General features: G+C 39.7%; 1 protein-coding gene across 5 annotated transcripts in view; it reads left to right on the top strand.

Annotated features, from left to right (window-relative positions):
* The window catches only part of FGD4 (FYVE, RhoGEF and PH domain containing 4), a 1,935,878-nt gene that overhangs the window by 1,670,969 nt on the left and 240,377 nt on the right, over positions 1-24,532 (top strand). For all 5 annotated transcript variants that reach the window (XM_044088116.1, XM_044088113.1, XM_044088111.1 and 2 more), the window contains one exon: positions 6,850-6,908. In XM_044088116.1, coding sequence (XP_043944051.1) covers positions 6,850-6,908 — 59 coding nt within the window. The remainder of the gene's footprint in view (positions 1-6,849; positions 6,909-24,532) is intronic.

Genomic DNA, 24,532 nt, shown 5'->3' with positions numbered 1-24,532 from the left:
CGTGGCTTCTGCTGGAGCCTTTGAAATATGGGAAAGTAGGTAGTGTTGTTTGAACATAGCTTTGTGGTTAATAACATCAGCCAACCCTAGTGGGAACTGAATAAGCTTGATGCCTCCTAGACTAAGGTTTATTATAAATGTTGTTGAATTATAGGATACATAACGCTTTATTTATCACTAGGTGAGTTTTTTTATGCATTATTAGGTGAATGTTTCTCTCTTCCCCATCCTCTCTCTGCTAAGAATTTTTGTTGCATTACTCAGCTCCATGTTAATTCATTGAGCATATCTTGTGTTTAATTAATATTCTGAATTTGTAGTACTACAAGTTTTATATAACAGCATTTATTCAGTTAAGACTCCTATGTTGTAGTGGCACTGGCAAGAGTTTTATGATGTGGCCCTATGAAGAGATCCAAATATTTTATGTGGTATGAATGTTCCTGTAATGTTATATTTTTGTATGTGTACTTTTATTTCTGTTGGTGAGTATTGTGAAGTTCAATAAAAATTTGAAGCTAAGAAAATCATAACTGAGAGGTATTCAGCTACCTACAATAGAGAGCCCACCAGAACAGAGAGGACAATAAATTTACTTCAGTTTGTTTTGGTACTAAAGAAAACAAAGTTCTTCAGATCCATATTGGATTTCTTCACTCTAAAGCAACACAGTCCAGAAGAAAATTTCACAATTATCTTGATGTGAAATATTTTACTTTGCCTGTCACAAAGATATTGGATGTGTTACTTGGACCTCCAAGACAATTAAGGGCCCCCTGGGTGCTTATCAGATACATAGCAGTGGTTGCCGCTCACCAATGGCTGCAATGGCTCTTTGCTATACCTTTTCTTGACAAACTGGTCCAGCACATGGAGTCACTGATCAAATTGTTTACATTTCTTGACAATGCAGTTGACCTTTCAAAATATTCTCAGTGCATTAACTTTATAGGCCACACATTGGACACGTGAATTGTAAAGCTTCCTCCCTATCTAGAAAGTTGAATGCACTATGTCTTGTTTCAAGAGAACTTTGCTTCACCACAAGCCACAGTAGAATCCTTCCAAGGGATTCTGAGATCCATTGCCACAATTATTTTCATAATGCCCATGCCAAGCAACACTTGAGAATGTTGCCTTGGATATAGTCGTGGAATTGACATGAATGTTCCCTGTCCAAGAAAATTCAGATAACAGAGTCATGTAGGAACCACCTCTCTTGATAGCTGCATTCTAAGAATTTTGTTTTGGTCAGTCCCTTCTGGTTGTCTTACCACACATACATCTGCATAAAAAGATGGTGATGCACTTCCAAGGGCAGACACTGCAGGGAACATGGATTAGGGCAGAATTATAACCCCACATCAGCTTTCTAGAGTCAAGGGCTGTGCAGCGCACACTCCAGCCCTTTCAGGACGCATGACTTATTTCCTGCTCACTCTACAGGGAAAATATATCTTTCTGAAAGTAGTCTGTAATCGGAGAAAACTTCCTTATGGTAGCACATATTCCAGGAGAAGCCAACTTGGTGTTTCATAGACTTGACACTTGCCTATTTCTCCTGACACGCAAATTGTCAATGTGCCTGAGCATAGCCAGCAAGATCATCATCACAGGAAACACCCAGTAATTGGCCTCTTTTGCCTCCCCATCAAATGTGAAGTGTCACCAGTACTTCACTCGTACCCTTCCCACAAGAGCCAGTGAGGAATCCGCTACTATAGTAGTGTCAGTGGCCATCTGTATCTATTCCTACCAGTTCTGCTGGTAGAATTTCATCCGTATAACCAGAGAACATCAGGCCAAAGTAATCTTTATAACTTCCTTTTGGCCTCATGAAACTTACAAGAACGTTGGCTCCCACTTCTTCAGTAGTAGCTCCTGATCTACCCATTGTAGCTCATTCCCTTCAAACATTTGCTGTCTCACCCATCTAACAAACCTTACACAGACCTCAATACACTGAAATCTCCAGATTCTAACCATAGCCAACAATCTGTTGTACCCAAAGAAAGTTCTTGATGTTCTGTGGTCATCCCAAAGAAAACAACCTCCATGAAAGCTATAAGGATAAATAGATGCTTTTCTCTGTACTGACATAGGGCCAAAATCTAAATACTAGGATGGCATCTCTCTCTACAGTCCTAAAATATCTATCAGGCTTCTTCTACAGAGATTGTACCTATTCTTCCATCAAGGTTCACCAGACAGCCATCTCAGTCTTTAATTCTGAGTTGAGTCCACATCGCTCACTTCCCTATGGGTTAACAAGGCCTTTCTAAAGGTACGTTTATCTAGCACCTCCAAGCAGAAAACCTATTTTGCTTTATGATCTTCTTTTTATATTGAAGAAGCTGACCAAGCCATCATTTGAATTGGCAACTACACCTGATCTCAGAGTTTCTGTCTTGGAAGAGCCCTGTCTTGGTCACTACAAGTTCAGCAAGGAGAATCTCAGAATTGCAACCTTTGAGTCATAAAAATAGGTTGTGGATGTCATACATAAAGGAGTAGTTCTCAGAACAAATGCTTCCTTTCCTTGATGCCTAAACCAGACCATCAGTCTCCCAGTTTTTCTCTGTTATTCCAACAAGGTCTAACAGCTACTCCAGTGTATAGATTTTATAGAATTCAGTCTTCCAAAAAAGTGAGCAATTGTTTGCATCTTATGCCTGTCCCAAAAGGGGGGAGGGTATCAAGATGTCCAAAATAATGTTATGCAGGTAGCTGGCATATTGTATAAAATTCTGTTAGCTGAAAAGGGAACCCTTTACCAGCTGTCCCAAAAGCCTGATCCATCAGCGTGATTAGTAGCTTTTCATCATAATGTCATGTAGACAACATATGTACCATGGCCACTTGCTCTTCAGTATACGCCTTTGTCAGACACTGCAAACTAGACATCTTTTCAAGACCAAGGAGCAATATTATTCACTGGTGATATCTTTGTCTGAGGAATGGATCACTTCTTATCAGATGTAAATGTTATGCATTTATTATAACAACAGATGTTTAAAAAAATGTGAACCATTGTTGGTAACAGTTCGGCAAACCGACTTCTTTTACTTCTGGTGCTGTGCTGTTTTCTCCCCTTTTTGGGGGACGTGGGGTTGGGGTGGTGGTGATAAATCTGTCTACTGAATGAGAGTGCTTATGATTCATCAGAAGTGGACAGTAGGGCAGACAGATTCACAATGGAATTGGAAATAAGTCAGTGATGAAATACTCAGATCTGTGCAAAGTAGCAAAAAATGTAGACCAACGTACCTAACTTTTTGCTTTTACTGTCTTCACTGAATCACTGAAAATCATATATATATATATATATATATATATATATATATATATATATATATGCACGCAGTGGAGATAAAAAGTGTGCACACCCCTGCTAAAATGCCAGGATTTTGTGATATAAAAAGTTGAGACCACAATAAATCATTTCAAAACTTTTCCCATCTTTAATGTGACCTATCACCTGTACAATTCAAATGAAAAACAAACAAATCTGTTAGGAGAAAAATATAAAAAGTAAAAAAAATGTACAATAAGCTAGTTGCATAAGTGTGCACACCCTTAAACTAATACTTTGTTGAAGCACCTTTTGATTTAATTACAGCGTTCAGTCATCTTGGGTAGGAGTCTATCAGCATGGCACATCTTGACTTGGCAATATTTGCCCACTCTTCCTTGCAAAAGTGTTCCAGGTCTGTTAGATTGCGAGAGCATCTGTTGTGCACAGCCCACTTCAGGTCACCCCACAGATTTTCTAATGGATTTTTAGGTCTGGGCTCTGGCTGGGCCATTCCATTACTTAAATTTTCTTCTGGTGAAGCCATTCTTTTGTTGATTTGGATGTATGCTTAAGGTCATTGTCATGTTAAAAGGTGAAATTTCTCTTCATCTTCAGCTTTCTAGCAGACTCCTGAAGGTTTTGGGACAAAAGTAACTGGTATTTGGAACTGTTCATAATCCCCTCCACCTTGACTAAAGCCTCAGTTCCAGCTGAAGAGAAGCGACCCCAAAGCATGATACTATCACCACCATACTTCACCATGGGGATGGTTTTCTTTTGGTGAAGCAAAGTTCTGTTTTTGCGCCAAACTTACCTTTTGGAATTGTGGCCAGAAAGTTCAACCTTGGTCTCATCAGACCATAACACATTTTCCTACATGCTTTTTGGAGTCGTGATGTGTTGTTTTGTAAATTTTAGCTGGGCTTGGATGTTTTTCTGTGTAAGAAAAGGCTTCTGTCTTGCAACCCTACCCCATAGTCCAGACATATGGAGAATAAGGGAGATTGTTGTCACATGTAGTATACAACCAGTACTTGCCAGAAATTCCTGCAGCTCCTTCAGTGTTGCTGTAGGTTTCTTGGTAGTCCCCCTAACCAGTTTTCATCAGTTTTTTGGAGGAACGTCACAGTCCTTTGCAATGTCACTGTTGTCCCATATTTTCTCCGCATTTTGATGACTGTCTTCACTGTGTTCCATGGTATATCCAATGCTGTGGAAATATTTTTGTACCCTTCTCCTGACTGATACCTTTCAACAATGAGATCTCTTTGATGCTTTGTAAGCTCTCTGTGAACTATGGCTTTTGCTGTAGCAGGCAACTGAGTAAATGCCAGGAAAATCCTACTAGGATAGCTGAACTTTATTTGGGGTTAATCAGAGTCCCTTAAATTGATGGCAGGTGTATACCCAAGAAGACTGAATGCAGTAACTAAATCAAAAGGTGCTTCAACAAACTATTAGTTTAAGGGTGTGCACATTTATGCAACCAGATTATTGTACGTTCTCTATTTTTTATATTTTACCCCCTTAAATATTTGTTTGTTTTTCAATTGAATTGTACAGGTTATAGGTCACATTAAAGGTGGGAAAAGTTTTTAAATTATTTATTATGATCTCATTTTTTTATTTCACAAAAACCTGGCATTTTAACAGGGGTGTCTACACTGTTTATATCCACTGTGTGTATATATATATATATATATATATATATATATATATATATATATATATATATATATATATACACACACACACAGGGGGAGAGTTGTGTGTGTGTCTGTTTTCCAAACTTCCCTTTATTACATTTTTATATCTTGTTAGTGACTTAAAGTTTTAGATACATTTGCACATTCATAATTTTCTGTTTTATTAGAAAGCAATTCATAGTTGTTTGTAAGCACAGCTGTTTGTGTACCATACTTTCATCTTTATTGAGAAGTTATGCCCTGAAAAGCTGATACTATTAATGCAGAAAGTTTTTTTTTTAATATTGCCTTAAGCATCTCACGAAAATTAAGAAATTAAACTTTGAAAATCAGACTGATTTTAATAAATGTAAAATATCCTTATAACATGTCTCCAGATTATCAAAATATCTATATTATGATCCTAGTTATTCTCACTGTGGTAATATATAATTATTGCCATTTTTTTGAATTTAGCCCAATTGATATTCATTCTGTCCCCCATTTGGATGCTATGTATAGTTTCATTAATAGAAATAATGTGATATGTATGGTCACTTGCTTATGGGATATTCCTGGGGGAGGAATGTGAAGTAGTGTGTATTCCCATATAAAAGTTGCTTTTTCATAGCCTTGCTTTTGTAGTTGGATTTTTAATGATTTCCATAGTTTAAATATGCATTTGCAGCTCCAAAACGGGTCTATATCAAGTCATTGAACGCTGAAAACAGCAAACGATGAATGATCGACACCATTTCACTGAAAGCTGAAAATGTCAACAGCTCAGAACAACAATTTCTTTCTGAGGGAAAGAAATCACTGTTCAATAAAAAAAAAAAAAAAGTAAACAGTTAAAATACATACACAGCTACCGTAACCCTACTTCTAACCCAAAATAAAAAAGTAAACAGTTGAAAACATATATCCACCTAACTTGACCCTACTTCTAACCCCCTACAAAAAGTAAACATATATGCACTTAACTAAACCCTACTTCTAACCCCAAAGTGTACGCTAAATACATTACTAGATATGCACTTAATTTAACCCGCACCCTAACCCTAAGGTCAGTAACTATTGCACATTTATGTTCGGGAGCCATACCTGATCAGGGAATCTGTGAGACCGCACTCCGAGATCTCACTACAGTGCAAAACACGGCAAACTAACGAAGCGGCCAAGTGACTTCTTTCCCAGGGAAAGAATTCTCTGAAAAGCCGCTTCGCTATTTATAGTTCGGTGAAAATGCATTTGATAGAATGCGTTTTCGATAACGTAATAGGGACCCTCCAAAACATATGAGTTAGATCTGCTTCCTGTGATCTACAATATGGACAATTTGGTGAATTAGAAGAGTTAAATTTGTGTAGTAATGAGGGGGTAAGATGTGTGTTGTTGTTGATCATGAGTTGTGTGTAAGTGAACTTTTTCAGTGGTAAAGCTTTGTGTGTTAAAGAAATCAACATTCTTAATAAAAGCTAAATGTTTAAATGTAGTAACTGTTTCTCCCCTTTGAAGCTCAAGTTGGCTGAAGCTAGTTCAAACTATGCAACAGATTCCTTAAATTTATGTTTGTCTGATTTCTTGTGTTTTTACCTGAGGTCCAAAGTGCACAGTTTGTTTAGATAATCTTTTTTTAACTGGCTGCAAGTTGAGGTCTGTAAGTGAAACTTGAAGTACATGTCCTAAGCTCATGTCATAGTCTTTTTACAATGTTAGGCACTTTTTATGGAGTATACATTCTAATAGTGACATTCTGAAGGCCGTATGAATGAACTACAGAGCAATGCAACACAACAGTGTGTGTTAAATATTAAGATCTAATTCAAAGGATGAATAAACAAGCTAGTCTGTATTTTTGTTTTACAGAATCCCTTGAACTCATTTCAACTGCAGCTACTCATTCTAATTTGGCAATACGAAAAGCAGTAAGTAGTACACTTTCTTTGGGCATAAACACTTCAGTAATTTGAACAAAGTACCACAGATTTATCTAGTGCTTGTTTATGTAAATTCTGTGTATTTCACTTTCTTCTCTTTCATGTTTTTAGGAATGTGACTTGTATAAAGAGGACTACTCATACCTCTCAACTTTTTAGAGCAAGAAATCTAGACAAAGCTATAAATAAAAGTGGGACAAAGGCACAAAAATAGGGCCAATTTTTAAATATTATTCTTACAAACTTAGAAAGTTGATAAAATAACAGATTTTGCATTAGAATGAATTGTCTGAAGGGTATGAAGTCTAAAAGTTAAATGTCTGCCATTATTTTCTAACTTCATTCTTTACTGATTTGCCGAAAAACATAATGTTTATGAAAAACGGACCAAAAATATCAGGGAAAAATCTGGACATTCTGAGAAAAGTCTGCTGTTAAGGTGTATGTTTAGATATATGGGACTGCTTATTATTTTCATTCTGTAGTAATATCATTTTTTGATAACTTTTTGGCCCCCCTTAACTGGGATGACCATCTGCAAATGGTTGTTGGCTTTTTTTCCTCCAGCCCTATCTCTACACTGACTGGCTGCCCTCCAGACTGGGGTCACCTACCTGGGGGCACAGTTGGTATAAGATTCAAACATTTTTTTGGAGGAAAGTGAGGCATCCTGACCCAGTGCCATCCACTTCTAAGTGCAGGTATTTTTAATATGCTCTGTACTCCCCCTGGGAGAGGGACATGTAATGACATAAGCATGCATCTGGTGGCCTTCCTCCCCTGTTATATTGGCATCCACACTCCCTTCTGTATGCATGCACTCCTGTGTGACACCAGTGCTGCTATTCCACCTTCCCTAGACAACAACATCATGGCACAAATACTGATGCCATCCTACTGAGGTAGGCGAGTCGGCTGTTGGGCACTCAAGCCTCCCACATCCAGATGGCCCTCCCAACTTTTCTGGTCGGTATTCAGTTCTGCCTCTACACCACTAAGATGGTGTAATGAACAAGTTGCTTTAGTCACCTCGCCATTAGCTGACGTATGTTTTCTTACTACAGTATCAGCACAGTATGTACTTGTCAACAGAGTTGACCAAGTTCATATTCATAGGCAACATCATGATTCCTTTAAATATGTGCATTAATACCATGACACCAGCATTACCTTTGTGCAGTTCAGAAATGTTTTCTTAGAGTGTCCTGATATTCTTTTATTTCTGAATGCCTGCAGATCTTTTTAATTTAGTCTGTGTTTCCTGCAAGGAAACAGCTGAGTCTCAGTTTTATTTGTACATTTTGTAAAGGGAGGCAAGTCTTGCTATAGAGTGCATTTGTTAAGTATTATTCTAGTTCTACTACTTATGTAGAGCACCAGGATTGCTGCACATCCATGAAGTGACACACCGTGTGTTTATAGTTTGGGTACTTTGTACTGAATTTTGTATGTGATCTTAATTTCTGAGGCTTATTACTGAGAGTTGCTACAGATGTCCTGTTGATTACTGGAGCTGTCCATCATCCAGTGAGTAGTGTCTTGGTTCCAGCTAGCAACTATCAACTCTGTAACCAGTTTAGTATAATTTGTTCCTCAGGCTTACCAGTTACACTATAATTTTATCCTAAGATACATATGTGTTTGGGGATTTGAAAGGACAGATGTCTTTCAAAGGACCAAAACTAGACAACTCTTGGTAGGTACTGCTAAAGCAGGAGTTAGGGCATTAATTATGTGATCAAAAAAGGCAGTTTTCTTCTATTCATCAGAACTGTTTGCCATATGGTACTTTGAGCCATGCCTTTTATACAACTTGCTCAGTGGCAATGATTTCTAATATTTGGTACCTTTGCAGTGAGTGCTATTGCTTCATGAAAAGAGCAAAAGGTGCCTTAGACAGTCAATTCATAGAATCCCAGTTTCATCAGGTAGCAGTCAGGGTACTGAAGTGGGTTGCATCAAGCACAGATCCAGGGCAATTTACAGAATATGTTTCAGTAGGCATTTGCTTGCATTTAAGTTTGCATTTGTGTATGTTTCTATTCTTAAAAGTGGGAGGTTGGAAAAAGGGGTGGGCGGTTAGCATAATGACTAGGGTGTTTACCTTACAGACACAAGGTGCAAGGTTTCATTTTTCATTCTCCCATGGTATAATCGGCTAGGATTAAAAGGGCCCACAAATGCAGTTAGCCTAGTGCTAATTTATGAACCTATGACAAAGTCAACTTGCTTAATAGTAATCCTGGTCTGGTATATCACCAGAACAGAAGGGAATCTGGATCCTGATGGATGGGGGCACGACAACTCTTGTCCCCTATCAGAGGATCAAGTTTTCAGAAACTCAAAATTCACATGGACAAGACTATATGATCGAGTTTTTGAAAACCCAAAGCTTTTGAATGGAGATCACAGTACAGTGAGGATCAGGAAATTTGCCCTTTTCCCCACTGTAGTGCAAACTTGCAGTTGGTATATATAATTCGCAAGAGGTGTGGCTGTACCTTTCAGCTGTACAGATTTTCACAGAATGTCCATATTTTGCCTGAAAATTTTGGTCTGTTTTTCATAAAATTGTGTTTTTCTGGCAAATTAGTGGTAAATCATTCAAGATTGAAGTTAGAAAATAATGACAGACATTTGAGTTTCAGACTTTATACCCTTCAGAAAATTCATCAACTTTCTAAGTTTGTAAGAGCAATACTTAAACATTGTCCTTATTCTTGGGCCTTTTTTTCCACTTTTATTTATGGTTTTGGTCAGATTTCTTCCTCTAATAGGTTGAGAGGTATGGGTGCTGGGGGCGCAAACGGGTAGGGCTTGCCCCTGCAAAAATGTAAAAAAAAAAAAAAAAAGTTGATTTTTTTTTTTTTCAGTTTGAGTTTTCTGAAACTTCATATGGTCTCGACCGTATGAATTTCGAGTTCCTGAAAAACTTGATTTTCTGACATATAGACCCATATATAGATATATGTATGTGTTTATGTATGTGTGTGTGTGTGTGTGTGTATATATATATATATATATATATATATATATATATATATATATATATATATATATATATATATATATATATATAGAGAGAGAGAGAGAGAGAGAGTTTGTCCAGTTTTCGATTATTTTAGATTCACTTTAAAATGATTGCTCTTTTTTTTACTCTTTTGCGTGTTTAGTATTTCATGAAACAATTATATATACATATGTGTGTGTGCGTGTGTGGTCGCGCACGTGTATGTATAAAACATATAAAATGTACATATCTCATATACATGTACAATATGCAAGCCTTCTGGGGAATGACAATGATGTACTAGAGCAATAACAGATGAAAAGCTTTTTTTTTTTGTAATCTGATTATTCACTTGATTGGTGTATATATATATATATATATATATATATATATATATATATATATATATATATATGTTTGTGTGTGTGTATAAAACATATAAAATTTATGTATGTCATATACATGTACAATATGCATGTCTTTTGGGGAATGACAGTGATGTACTAGAGGAATAACAGATGAAAAGCTTTTTGTTTGTTTTTTGTAATCCAATTATTCTCTTGATTGGTATACGTGCTCGTCTTTGTATTATTCCAGGTCCATCCTACAAGAACAATAAAAGAATGCAAACACAAAATTGGTGAAATACAATTATTTATCTTTTCAGATTAAATTATCCAAATAACTCTGTTCTAAGGTGGGCTGGCACCTTGTTTCAGATTTGTGTTTATATCTCCCTCTGCCAGCTCTCACCAGCTCCTCTCCTCCATCAGCTGGTCTACAAGACCCAACTTAGCCTCCCCAGGCTCAACCCGAACACCATCCCATTCCATGGCAAACATGTGAGTTCTATAATTGTTGTATAACGGAGGTTCATACATACGTCTATACATATGTAACCTCCAAACAAGTGTTGCACTGCTTGTAGCACCACTGAGCTCATTAGCCTCTTAATGCTGCTATTGTAGTGTGCCTAGGCAACCTTCCTCTCCAGGAGTGTAGAGCCAGCATCAACCATTCACTACTATCATCCTCTGCTCAGTCCCTCTGGCACCAATGCCACTAGTAGAGCATGAGTCTTCTGTGGCACATTAAGGCCTTTATTCCTATGCATCACTGCCCCCCCCCCTGTTTATGATTTGTCTTGCCTTGTACCCAGTCAGTGCTAGGATAGGGGCTGGCACCCCCACCTCAGGCCTGAAATGGGTTAAGTCATCATTACAAGACTCCGCTCAGTTGTTGTTGCTGCTGAGATAATTTTTTTCTGCAAGCGAGACTTTAGAAAGTGGCTAACAAGCAAGATAGTTAAATAAATGATAGCAACAGGTAATAAGGTCTAGGAGGTTCTGAAGCTAGTAGCTTGCATAAGGAATATGAGAAATGTTCTTGTAGCTTGCAGAAGGAATCTGAGAAATGTTCTTGTAGGTTGCAGAAGGAATATGAGAAATGTTCTTAACTCAGTGTTGTTGTATCTTCTAAAGGCTTTATCCAAGGGGGCAGACATTTCTAGATTATCAACATATTCATGTAACTGGTGACTTAACACATACTAACTAGAGCATGTGTAAATCCCTTTTGAGTTAACAAGAGACTTCAACAGAACATCAGATAAATAATCTGTTTAATTATCAGAGGAAGTGGAATCTCTTCTAATTGTTATGACTGGTTCTCAGCTTCTTGTGAATCTTGAGAACACCTGCTGTACTGGACAACCAGTTGTAGAGACCTCCTCACTGGGAAATTTCTGTTCTTTTTAATATTGCAAAGGAAAAAAAGTGAGTGGTGTATGCAGTTAACAGGGAAAAAACAAACAAAAAAAATGTGAATTTTCTTAATGCACTCCCCTTACTATATAACCACTAAGAAAATAACTTGTATTTCATTCTCTTCGTGAAATTAAGCCATCAGTGAGACGGTAGAAATTAAGTGTCAGTAGGAATCAACTGACTCCACTGAGATGGCAGTATATAATTTGTGGTCATAGTTGCAATGTGAAGAATTCTGATCTGCTGCTACTGTATATAGTTTTAGAGAATTCTAAGGTCCAGAATTTCTAATTTGGGGGGGGGGGGGTGTTAGTAATCTAATGGAGGAAAATAACTCCTTGGCCTTAATCTACTATGAAAACACTGTGTGATATTACTATTACATGTCATATCAATAGCCACCGATGTCATGGCAACATTGCTGTGAAGAATTAGAGGCAGACACCATGCCCTCCAGTACCAACTAGATCCTAAAAGTATATATATGTTCATGTTATGCCAAATCAGAACATTGCACTAATTTGACAAACTCAAAGTTAATTAAAACCAACAAATCTAAGACATGTTTATTTCAGAATTCCAGACATTGAACTTGTCTACTCAGGTGATCCAAGCATGGAGATCTAAGTCCATCCATAATTTTAGATAAAACATTCTTACAGTAAAAATTAAATGAGATATGTGACCTTATGAATGGTGACAATCAGATGTTTGAGGAAATTTGAAACAAGGCAGTAGAATGAGGGAAAACTGTCTTAATAGAAACATGTAACTTAATTAACAGGTGGTCTCTTCTATATTCAGAGCACAGTGGGTCATACAGAGAGGAAGGTCTGCATTGCCATATATAATCAGAGAGTATCAGAACAAAGGCAGTCTGGGTTAAATCATTATTTTACCCTCTTAATGACATGAGGCATTTACTGCCACCTGAAAGGTAAAGTGGGAGCTCTCTCACCATGCAAATGTGGTATACCAACTGCAAGCTGTTGGAATAAGAGATCTTTGGTTTTTTTTTAATTTAAAAAAATGTACACCTAAATTTTAATTTTAGTAACTTAATTCTCCCTGTAAATGAAAAGTTTAAGGCCTGCCATTTCTCACTAATTGATTTCATGTTGTCATATACCACAGAGACCTGATGCTGAATTGAATTCTGCTCTTTAATGTAATTATCTCACAGTTTTCAGCAGTGATGTTATGCATACCAGGAATCTATTTGAACAAGATTCAGATACTAACTACCAAACCCTAGATTTACTTTGGTTGATTTTATATCCAATAATACATTATGTTCATGACGTCACACTAAATAATTGATTCAGAGTGGAAGTTGCCAAGCATATTGCAAGTATTAAATCATCTACTAAAACAAATAGTTTATTACTATGTCATTGATTATAATAGAAATATTCTCTGTATCTTGCTAATGGCTACCAAAGTTAGATTCAAAGCCAGCAGAAAAAAGAGTAGGGGAAAGGGGAGAGCCCTGACATATCATTTTAGGCTGATCTGGACAGTAGGAAATGTAATTGGATTATCCGTATTTGGCAGTAAAGTTAGTCTGATTTTGATCCAAGGACAATTTCTTTATCTTTTTAAGCAACATTCTTTATCAGAACCAATCAAATCTGATAACTACTTAAACAAAATTTTAACAAGCCATAATCATTATATTGTTAAGCAAAGAAAAAAGAAAAAGTGATATTACATAAACCAGTGTAAGTGAACATTGCTTATATAGAAACTTTGTAAAATAATTCACAAAATCTATTCCAACTCAGGTAGAATTAATTTAATCTATTGTTACCATTTCTTTAAAACCTGGCCTGTATTTGTCAGCATATTTCCATTTCTACTGTAATGGTCTCTTGAGGGTCCTACCAGCTAGTGCTTTTCTTTGTGAATACATATCGTAGCCTTCATCTAGTGTACTGGGAGGTAATACAAAGCTTAGTCTTTATAAAACTATAATCATTGGCCTCCCGAATGCTTTATAGAAGTATATATCTGATACTCAGCTGGGATAGCCATTTAACTATGTATTTTTTCCAAGGTTTTTCACCCACATTCCTTTCCTCTAGGTTGCATAGCTCAATATTTTTGTGAATGGGCACCCTTTAAATCTAGCCTAATTTTACTTTTCTCTTTCTTATAATCCCGTTTTGCTGCATATATTATTACAAGTAGTTGTTTTCCCTTAATGTTGGTTTAAATCTTGTTTCCTGTCATTACCAAACAAGAGTGCACTGCACCCCAAATAACCCTACACATTGCTAAACAAAACCATACCAGTGAAAATATAGACATGAAATCTTTATTGGTACGTAAACATTAAAAATGTTTTCTTGGTAAATTCTGCTTTTAAGTTAAACTATTTTAATGTCTTGTTCCTCGCCATGTGTAGCACTGAATTAAGCCATGCACTGTATGAACTGATCCTTAGTATATTACTGTACAGCTATTAGTCATAAAAGAAAAATGTAGTATGTTGGTTAACATAACATTAAATCTCCATCCATCTTAACATGTATTAACACCTCTCCTAACCATACCTGTTTTTTGAGTTAATGAAGAAAGAGATCAGACAGACACAGACACCTTTGTCTGTCTATTTATTTCTATTTATCTTTTGTTGACCAGGTTAGTTCCACTAGGCTAGAGGCCTCTTTTTAGGGGAGACCCAAGGTAGTATTTATACTATTAGGCAAAATTTGGCCAGGGTATTGGGCAACATCCCCTGCTCTTTTTGATGAGTGCTATGGGATCTTTTGCATCCACCTGATGTACCACCAACTCAAGTTGATGGGACCACGGTTTAATGTTTCATCTTAAGGGCAAAACATTCAGGAGTGCAGCACTTCCCTTATGTTGCACTGCAGCATCAGCAGTTTATATACCTGATGTTGGAATAGAACCCATAGCCTTCTGCACAAAATTTGAATGTGCTACATGTTACACCACCGATACTACTACTCAGTGTCCAAGAGCAGTTCTCTTCACAGCTCACCTCCCTCATAAAAGACAGAGCCCAAGTTTGAAAACCAAATAGTGCTAACTATTTTATATAACCTGCCAAATATATTACATTGTTCTCCTTCAAGATAGCAATCCTTGGTTGGTTAGGTGTTACCACAAGCATTCTCTGTACTTTATGAATATTCCTTGTGCAAGTCCAATGTTAGCAATAATTGTCTATTAATTAGCTATAGACAGGCACTTGATATTTTTTTTTCAGTTTATTGGTACCTTTTTTATTGTCTATTATACCTAAATTTACAGGCATCATCCTTCTGCCTTACATTGCTGTTATTATTCTGATTGGTTCCTGGACTTTTCAGCAGTTTTGTCATTCTCTTCAGTTGTTCCATTTTAAACACTAGTACAACATCAAGAAATGTAATTAGTCTAGACACACTGGTGGTATAGAAGAATAAATCCATGACTACAGTCCAGGTAACCTGGGTATGATTAGCAGCTTGGCTGTCTGACAAAGAGAGAGGGTTGGGTCATGTGCTTGTCCCAGGGTGGGTAGAAGGTACATGAGCATTCCCCATGACATCCCTAATGAAGACTGGGGTTATACAGGGGAGGGCATAATCTAAAGGGGGTGAGGGAGTATTGCTGAGCTTCTGCAGAGGTGGGGTGAGAAGCTGCATGCTCCCTTTGCACTTGTGCCCCCACAATGCAACCACATAGCCTGAGGGAAGTTGGAGAAACCAGGGGTCGGCCATAAAAGTAGGTCACCCCACAGATGTAGGACAGCACCACCTCCCCAGTATGCAATTAAGAACCACATTGGCCCCGGATGTAAAATTGGTGCTAGTCTAGGGGTAGATTGGAGTGACTATTAGACCAGTGCTGGATATGGGACACCAGGAGGGTTGTCGGAATGAATCAGAGATGGAAAGCATGCCAAAAAAACAAAATCCAATTGGTCACTCTGCATCATGTGAGCTTGAGATCAAATCAACAGCAGAAGCTGTTTTAAGACAGAAATTCTGAAGTTATTTCTCCCATGGTATACCTGTTTCAGTTATTAGTAATTGTTTAGCACTCCTTTTTACTTAAGAAATGAATCACATCATTACAGATCTTATAGGTTCATAGGTTGGTACTGGGCTATCTGCCCGAAGGCATATACAGCCACGTTGTGCGGTATTCACCGCCCCTTTAGTAGTTCCCTAGGCCCTTGTACTAGCAGCTAGTACCCTTGGCCCCTATCTAGTAGTGCTGTTGGTGTGATCCCCGGTGTGAACTTTGTTACCCATCCACTCATCAAGGTTCCTCTTGAAGAGTGATAGTGAGGGGCTCTGTCTTATGTAGATCGGGACCCTGTTCCATAGCAAGGGAAGCCTCTGCGAAGGGAATCTATCCCTCCAGCATGTTCTATTCATTGTTGTATTGAGGTTTATATCCCTAGAGCATGTAGCTCGAGTAGATTTGGTTTTGCTAAGATGGAGCATGTTCAACAATTCTGGGTTAGACATGGCTCTGTATGTTAGACGGAGATTGCCTCTGAGAAAGTGGTATGCAACAGAGAACAGTCTTAGCTTTTTCAGTCGTGCTGCATAGGGCAACTGTTTGAGGCCAGTAATCCTCTTGGTTAGGTACCTTTGTGGTCTCTCCAGCTGCTGGAGATGTCTAGCCAGGTACATTCCAATTGGTGCATTGTACTCAATAATGGGTCTGATGAGGGAAGAGTAGAGGAGCACCATTACATCCTTAGATCTTGATGCGAACCCTTTCGTAATCAGATGAGTCACATAGAAGGATTTTCTAACCACTTTGGCAACATGGTTATCAAAGGAAAGCTGACTATTTACTTGGGTCCCTAGATCCCTTATTTCTTCTTCAGATTTCAGGGGATTACCTCCTATGTTGTAGTTTGCGGGTACTTTGTTTTTTCCAAAGGGGATTACTACGCATTTTTTTGCATTTAGCTTGAGACCATGGCTTTGACACCATGCATCAGTCTCATTTAGGCCCTTCTGGAGGATCTCCATGTCAGCCGGAGACTCTATTATAGCACCCAGTTTGCAGTCATCCGCAAATGTAGTCAGCCACAGCCCTTCTGTGCTTGCCTGTACTTCTGAGAAGTATATGCCAAACAGGAGGGGCCCCAGGACAGAGCTATGAGGCACACCACTCGTTACTGGTCTGGATTCGGACATAAATCCCGCTACTCTTACTTTATGGGATCTGTCTGAGAGCCAGTTTGCGATCCATCTTGTGATGTAAGGGTTTATGCCCAGGCTGGTGAGCTTATCAATAATACCTGAATGGGGAATGGTGTCAAATGATTTAGCAAGGTCAAGGTAAGTCGTGTGTACCTCCTTTCCCTTATCTATAGCCTGAGTAACTGTCTCAAAGAAATCCACCAGGTTCAGGAGGCATGATCTGCCCTTGACGAAGCCGAACTGTGTGGGGTCCAGCGACTAGTGGTTCCCAATCTCTCCATTTATGAGTTCCATAATGATTCGCTCCATAGCCTTACAGATCAGACTGGTCAGGCTTATTGGTCGGTAGTTCTCAGGGTCAGTTGTGGCCCCACCCTTGTGTAGTGGGACCACCGTTGCCGTGCGCCATTCTATGGGCACATATCCTATCTTATTTTATCATAGTCCTTCTCTTTTTATTAAAAAAAAAAAAAAAAAGATTTTTCTTCTCTTCATAGCTTTGCCTTATCATATTTTATCTTATAAAACTAGTTAATAGTTTAACAGGACACGTAAACATTTATCTAGTCCTTTAAGCAGCGTTCCATCCAGGATAACATGATGGAGCAGCAGCCATTTCTCACCCTTGTTATACATTCATGTAAAGCTGTTTAGGTTTGTCTACCAGTGGAGCAGTCTTATCTTTTAGTTTCACCCTCTTCGTAATGATTGGAAATGGGCTGATGTCAGCAGGTTTCCCCTTAAAACTTGTGTGAGCAGCTTCCCTGGTCTGTCTCTCAGATCTTTCAGGTTTTCACATTCATGTTATCAGTAAGCAATTGTATCCTTTGCCTTCATGAAGGTACATATGCCAGAGGGAAAAAGAAGCGTGTAAAGAAGGGCAGGTTATAACAAGTGAAAATACATTATTTTATCCTTACAACACCCTTTTGCCTTGTCAAGTGGAACAATAATTTCTGTGAAGATTCTTTAATTCCCCTAGAATCTAAGCATCTGTATTCCATTCTATCACAGCCCTTCTGACAGACTTGTTAATATTTGAATTAAGCATAATACTTGCACATCCCATACATAAAATCAGCAAATAATGTTTGCCTTGAGCTAAATGAATTTCCTGGAGGCACATTGATTGGTCCCACATAATGCAAGCATACACTTGCCCTGTTGTTGTTTAAAAAAATCTTAATTAAAATGAGTAGAAAACTTTAACAGTTTCCCCTTGCAGCAAAAGGGGCCCTCCCCATTGTTCCCCAAAACAAATAGACACATTGTTTAATAGAAGAGAATGACCAAGAAAGCAAAAATTTAAAAAAAAAGTTAAACGCAAAGAAAGAAAACCAAAACCACAAAAAAAGTCTAGACCACTATCTTGTAATATGCGAGATACCCAGCTACAGCTTATGGAACACATTGCATGGCCATAATTCTGGTGCTTGTTATTTGCCAAATGAAAGAGCTAAAATCTGTTTTGAAACTGACGCTGAAGGAAACTGAAATTTTGAAATATCCTCTTTTTGCTAAAAAAGATTTTGAATATGAGCGAACATCTTCCTATTGTAGGCTACTGTGGAGGCCAATTCTTGGGGAAAAAAGTGTTTGAGGCTTCATTAACTTAGTCGTCTATAGGTTCATAAGTTAGTACTAGACTAACTGACCTTACAGGCCATTTTAAGCCTACCCAATTGTCCCATTTGGTACTTAAAAAATTCACCTATCCTGTTGTAGTTTAAATTCATGTAACATTTTCAGAATCTTTATTTGTATATCACTCTAGTGATAATTACTATTTTTCCATTAATAGTGGTCGGGGGTCCTGAGGAAAATGTCCTATTTCCCATCCGTTGATCCAAGTTGTTCTTCAGTGTGATCAGGGATAAGCATTGATGTTATGTAGTCCTGTCTCGCCGTAATTCTTGCTGGATGGGTTTGGAGCCAAAACTAAAGCTCGAGAGCCACGAAAGCTAAGTAGAAGATTTTTTGATAAATCTTGATATTTTTTGTATAGTTTCTTCATCTAAATAGTAGTTACCTATTAATAGTCACCCCGGTTTTTCTCCTGTGTGTTTGCAGTGAGTGTTTGATCCCCTGTCCCTTTCTTCTTAGGATTGTATGGCCCGTTTTAGTTAGAGGGACATAGTTGCCCGTTTAAATTAGTGGACCTTTCCTCTCTGAGTGCTAGTCCTTCTCCTTTTATTAAAAAAAAAAAAAAAAAAAAAAGATTTTTCTTCTCTTCGTAGCTTTGCCTTATTGTTATTATTGTTAGCTTTGTTTTCTTGTCAGCATGTCCAAAGACAAAGATAGAGAACATAAGGAACACCACCATTCTGGGTTCAAGAAATGTGATAAATGTTCACAAAAAATGTCATTGACTGACAGTCACACTAGCTATTTGTACTGTCTGGGAGAGGCTCATTTACAAGAACCCTGTACCTTTTGCCATGCCTTCAGTACTAGGGTTCTTAATGAAAGAAAACGAAAATTGATAGACAGGGGGCTTATGACTAGTTCCTTCCAGGAACAGCTAGAACTTGGTCAGACAGCTCCCAAAACTGTGAAGAGAAAATCCTCGGTTCCAGGTTCGGCGCCATCTAAAAAGTCTAAAGCATCAGAGCCAAGGAGTTCTGGCTCCGATTCCGCTTCTTCTATCTCGGTGCTTTCGGTTTCTTCAGTGCCGAGGCAACCTTCGGTATCGAGGCATTCACCATTTATCGACCCTATTTCATCAACTTTGAGGTCTCCTATTTTAGAAAGGAGGAGATCTCCTTCTTTCTTCACCCGTTCCTCCAGGATACTTTCACATAAGGATATCGAGCGGGTGGTGAAGAGGTTGCTTTGTGACCCAGCTCTGGCTAAAAAGTTAGCTCTTCTGGACCCAAAGGTTTCAGAGCCGTCCCATCTCCAGACTACTGCTCCTCCTCTGACTGCTTCGCTGCCGGAGTCGAACACTTCGGGTCCTTGTGTGTTGGATCCTTCAGTTCTGAGAATTCTTACTGCTTTCTCGGAACCGATAACTCTATCCTCATCGGCTCAGTCTGGAGCCGAGGGATCTGGGAGCCGATGCTCTCAAGTCGACTCCGAGAGGGATAGTCACCCCTTTTTTTCTTCGGAACCGACCCTCCCTCTCGGTGCTTCGGCTCGACTGAGCTTGGTTCCCATGTCTGCTTTGGAACCTGTCCCTCCTGCTCGGAGCCGACCTTCCATTTCCTCGGAGCAGAGGTAGTCTTCGGAGTGGGATGGAAAGGCCTTTGAAGCAATAGAGAAAGCTTTGCCCAGTGCCAAAGCCCTGCCTTTGGAACCGATGTCCCACCAGCAGCTGGCAGCAATCTCTTCTCCCCCACCTCCCCCTCAGCATAGGGAACTAGAGACTCAAGCAGCCCCCATTGGAGGTGTCCTCTCATATGAGACTTCCCCAGATTATCCCACTGGAGAGCTCCCTCGGAAGAGACTTTGTAAGAGGAAGCATATTGACTCACCTGAGTCTGTCATGTCAGACACTGATTTGGATGAGTCAGAAGGGTCCCCTAGATCCCCCTCTGAGGATGTCTCTTTTGCTGACATCCTTGAAATCCTTAGACAGAGGGATGATTGGAAGACCTCTAACCCTACTGAGGATGAATCAGTGTACCTAGAGGCCTTTGGTTCCTGACCTTCCACCTCCTGGGTGACACCACCTTATGACCAACTCTTGGGGGTCATATCCCGGAAAGCCTGGACCTCCCCGGACACAGTGGAGCCTGTCCCAAGGAGGCCAAACAAATTTAGACTGCTCTGGAAGATAAGTCCTTTCTTTCTAAGGGAGTTCCTGTGGATGCATTGGTGGTAGCAGTGGCCACAAAAAAGGAGTTGTCCGAGACATCTTCTAATATCCATCCTCCTAATAAAGAGTCCAGGATAGGTATGGAAAGCGTACCTTCTCTTCAGCTGCAATTTCCTTATGATCACTGAATTACCTGTCTCACTTTACTAGACTTCAAAGGGATCTTCTGAAGGAGTTGGGAGACACCCTTCAGGGTTCAGTAGCTTTGGGATCCACGAACAAGGTATCTACGCAGCACTCCACCCATACATCTATAGCTACCTCCTCCATGAGGCTGATTTCCTATGCAGCTGATGGAGCGAGCAGGGCAGCCACAGTAGGAATTTCTCTTAGAAGACATTCCTGGATGCGTCTATGTAACTTCACGGAATCCTTTAAGTCTTCTTTTACCAGCGTCCCCTTTGATGGTTCAACTCTTTTTAGATCACAGGTAAAAGAGACTTTGATCATGTGTGAGCAGGAAGGGAAAACCTTATCTGCTGTTGGAGTCTGTTTCTCCCTTCCTTCTAGACCCTATCCCAAGGGTCAAACAGGAGGGAAAATGTGGCTCCGTAAATCCCAAAAAGGTTTCCCTCAGGCACAAGGTCAGCCCTCCCCTAGAGGCAGAGGGGGAGGATATAATGGAAGATGCCACCCTCGCGGCAGAGGAGGTCCATGCAATCAGGGAGATAGAGATGCTTTCTCTGATCATCCCTTTCATCGCCCCTGAGGGATTGCCTGACTGTCCATCTCTGGAGGCAGTCGGAGGTCGTCTTTCACTGTACCCAAATGCCTAGCTACAAATTTCCCAAGATTGGTGGGAACAAACCTTAGTATCCAGAGGTTACCTTATTCCCTTTGTTTCCTATCCCCCGGTAAACCAGTCTCTAGCAGATGTGCCACCCATTCAATTAGACCATGCAACATCAGAGGTCATCTCATTGCTTCAAAAAAGAGTCATCCAAGACGTCCCCACAGAGCAAATAGGATCCGGAACTTACGATTCCGTATGATCACTCTGCAGTTAATATTTCCCTTTATTGGGAAAGATAATTAGATGTGCTCAGTAGATCTTCAGGATGTGTACTACCACATCAAAATGGACAGGTGATCCAGAAGACACCTACACTTTCAGCTGGGAGCCAGTCATTTTCAATTTCCAACACTGCCCTTTGGCCTCACTACAGCCCCCAGAGTGTTCACCAAATGCATGTCAGTGGTAACGGCTCACCTGAGGCATCAAGGATTCCAAGTGTTTCCATACCTAGACGACTGGCTCCTCACTGCTACCGCCAAGCACCAACTAATCAGAACCAGGGACGAGAGACTATCCTTGTGCGCCAGATTAGGCATTACAATAAACCTAAAAAAATCAGCCTTATCTCCATAGCAGCACATTGTATTCTTAGGCTCAGAAATAGACTCAACCACCATGATAGCAAAACTGACACCAGAAAGGATAGAATCGTTGCACAACCAAGTCAGATCCTTGCTGAATAAAGGCAAAGTACACGCCAGGATAGTCCTTCAGGTCCTAGGGACTATGGCTTCCACCATTCTCTAAGTTCCACTAGCCCATCTGCACATGAGAGTACTTCAGTGGCTACTATTTGCCCAGTGGTCAATGCAGGATCTCCCACACTCTCACCAAATACTCATCAGAAACTCCTGCAAGAAGGATCTAACATGGTGGTTACATACAGATCAACTTCATCTAGGTTGCCCACTTGCTCCTCCTCAACAAAATGCAGTCTTGACCATGGATGCCTCCCTGATAGGGTGGGGAGGGGCATTATCTGGGAATGATGGTCCAAGGTATTTGGCAGGATCACGAGAACCACTTGCACATAAATGTTCTGGAGATGAGAGTGGTACTATATGCATTGCAAGCACTTCACAGTTCTCTTCCCACTAGGACAATTGCGATTCAATCAGACATGTCTGATTGAATCGCAATCAAACATGTCTGTAGTGTGGTACATAAGCAAGGGGGGAACCAAATCTTACCCACTTTGTCAAGAGGCTAAGAGGCTTTAAGAGTATGGAAATGGGCGATGGACACTCGACGCTTTTTGGTAGCAACGCACATCCCAGGGAAGTCCAGTGTGATAGCAGACAAACTCAGTCGAGCAATTCTGATGCCTCACGAGTGGTTCCCGAATTCAGAAGTTGTGGAAGAGATTTTTCGCAAATGGGGCCAGCCTCACTGCGACCTATTTGCCATGTACATGAACACCAAATGCAGCAGCTCCTTTGCCCTAATTCCCCATCTGGGGATGTCATCCAGGGATGCTCTGGTCTACAGTTGGTCTCCGGGACTCCTTTATGCTTTTCCACCCTTTCCTCTCATACCAAAAGTTATTCAGAAAGCAAAACTGTTAAAGAGTACCCTGATCATCATTGCTCCTTACTGGCCTCGCCAAGTCTGGTTCCCCTTCCTGTGGCCCTATCTCTTGGAGGAACCATGGATTCTGGAACCATCTCTAGACCTCCTGATTCATCAATCAGGGCAGTTCCATCCTACTGTCCAAACCCTGAAATTGACAGCATGGCTGCTCCAGTTCCACAAATAGCCAGGTGTGTTTCCCTTTCCCCTACAGTCAAACACATTTTGATTTCTTCACACAAACCTTCCACCAGGAAATTATATTCCAGTAAATGGAAAAGGTCCTCCATTTGGCCAGCAAACCAAGGCATAGATCCCTACTCATCTCCTGTAGAGTCTATCCTGTCCTTCCTAGCATCCATTTTTCAAGAAGGAGCTGCAGCTGCTACTATTAGAGTTCAGTTGGCTGCCATCTCTAATTATCATTTTGGCTACATGGGAAATTCAGTCATGTCCCACTCTATATGCAAAACCTTTTTGAAAGGAGTCGTCCTTCTCAGACCTACAATCAAGCAACCATCGGAGCCATGGCACCTAAACATAGTTCTTACATCTTTAATGTCTCCACCTTTTGAACCGTCTTCTTCATCGGATCTGAAATTCTTGTCTTGGAAGACATTGTTCTTAGTGGCTATAACATCTGCGAGGAGAGTTTCAGAATTGCAAGCCCTCACCATTCGACCTCCTTACATTGTTTTCCACAAGGATAGTCTCTCACTTAGAACTAATCCTTCCTTTCTTCCTAAGGTATGTTCAGAGCATAATCTCAACACAACTATCGAATTACCAGTTTTCTTCCCAAATCATGCTAATAAATCAGAATACACCAATTGGATGCCCACAGAATTCTCAGGTTTTACCTGCACAGAACTAAAGAATTTCGAAAATCAGACTGATTGTTTCCTTCAGACAAAAATAAAGGCTTGCCTGTTTCTAAGGTCACTTAGTCTAAATGGCTTTCAGACTGCATTTCTTTTGCTTACAAAACTGCTGGCAAACAATTACCAGCCAAAGTAAAAGGCCATTCAACCAGAGCAGTATCAACTTCATATGCCTTTAGATCAAAACTCCCAATTGATACCATTTGTGCAGCAGCCACTTGGGTAAGACCTCATACCTTTGTCACTCATTACAAATTGGATTTGGGTCCACTGTGCCGAAGTGTCTCTTTGCTTGAGCCACCCGTGATAAAGGTGCTAGGGATGCTGTCCCATCCAGCAAGAATTACGGTGAGATAGGACTACATAACATAAAGAAGTTATGTACTTACCATAATGTTCCTTGTTTGTAGTCCATCTCGCCTACATTCTTGCATCCCACCCTCCTTCCTGTTTCCTGGAGGAACTGCTGGACTATCCATTATGCTGTCTGACCTGGTTGTAGTTGTCCGTCCACTTAGCATGGATAGTAATACAGAGTATTCTGTTTATATGTGCATAGTTATTGATAGTTTACTGACTATTATGTACCTATT

This window comes from Protopterus annectens, chromosome 11.part0, assembly GCF_019279795.1.
Source record: "Protopterus annectens isolate FY-2018-M chromosome 11.part0, PAN1.0, whole genome shotgun sequence".
NCBI lineage: Eukaryota > Metazoa > Chordata > Ceratodontiformes > Protopteridae > Protopterus > Protopterus annectens.
Note: the sequence above shows the minus strand (reverse complement) of the source record. Positions and strands in the feature narration are given on the sequence as shown.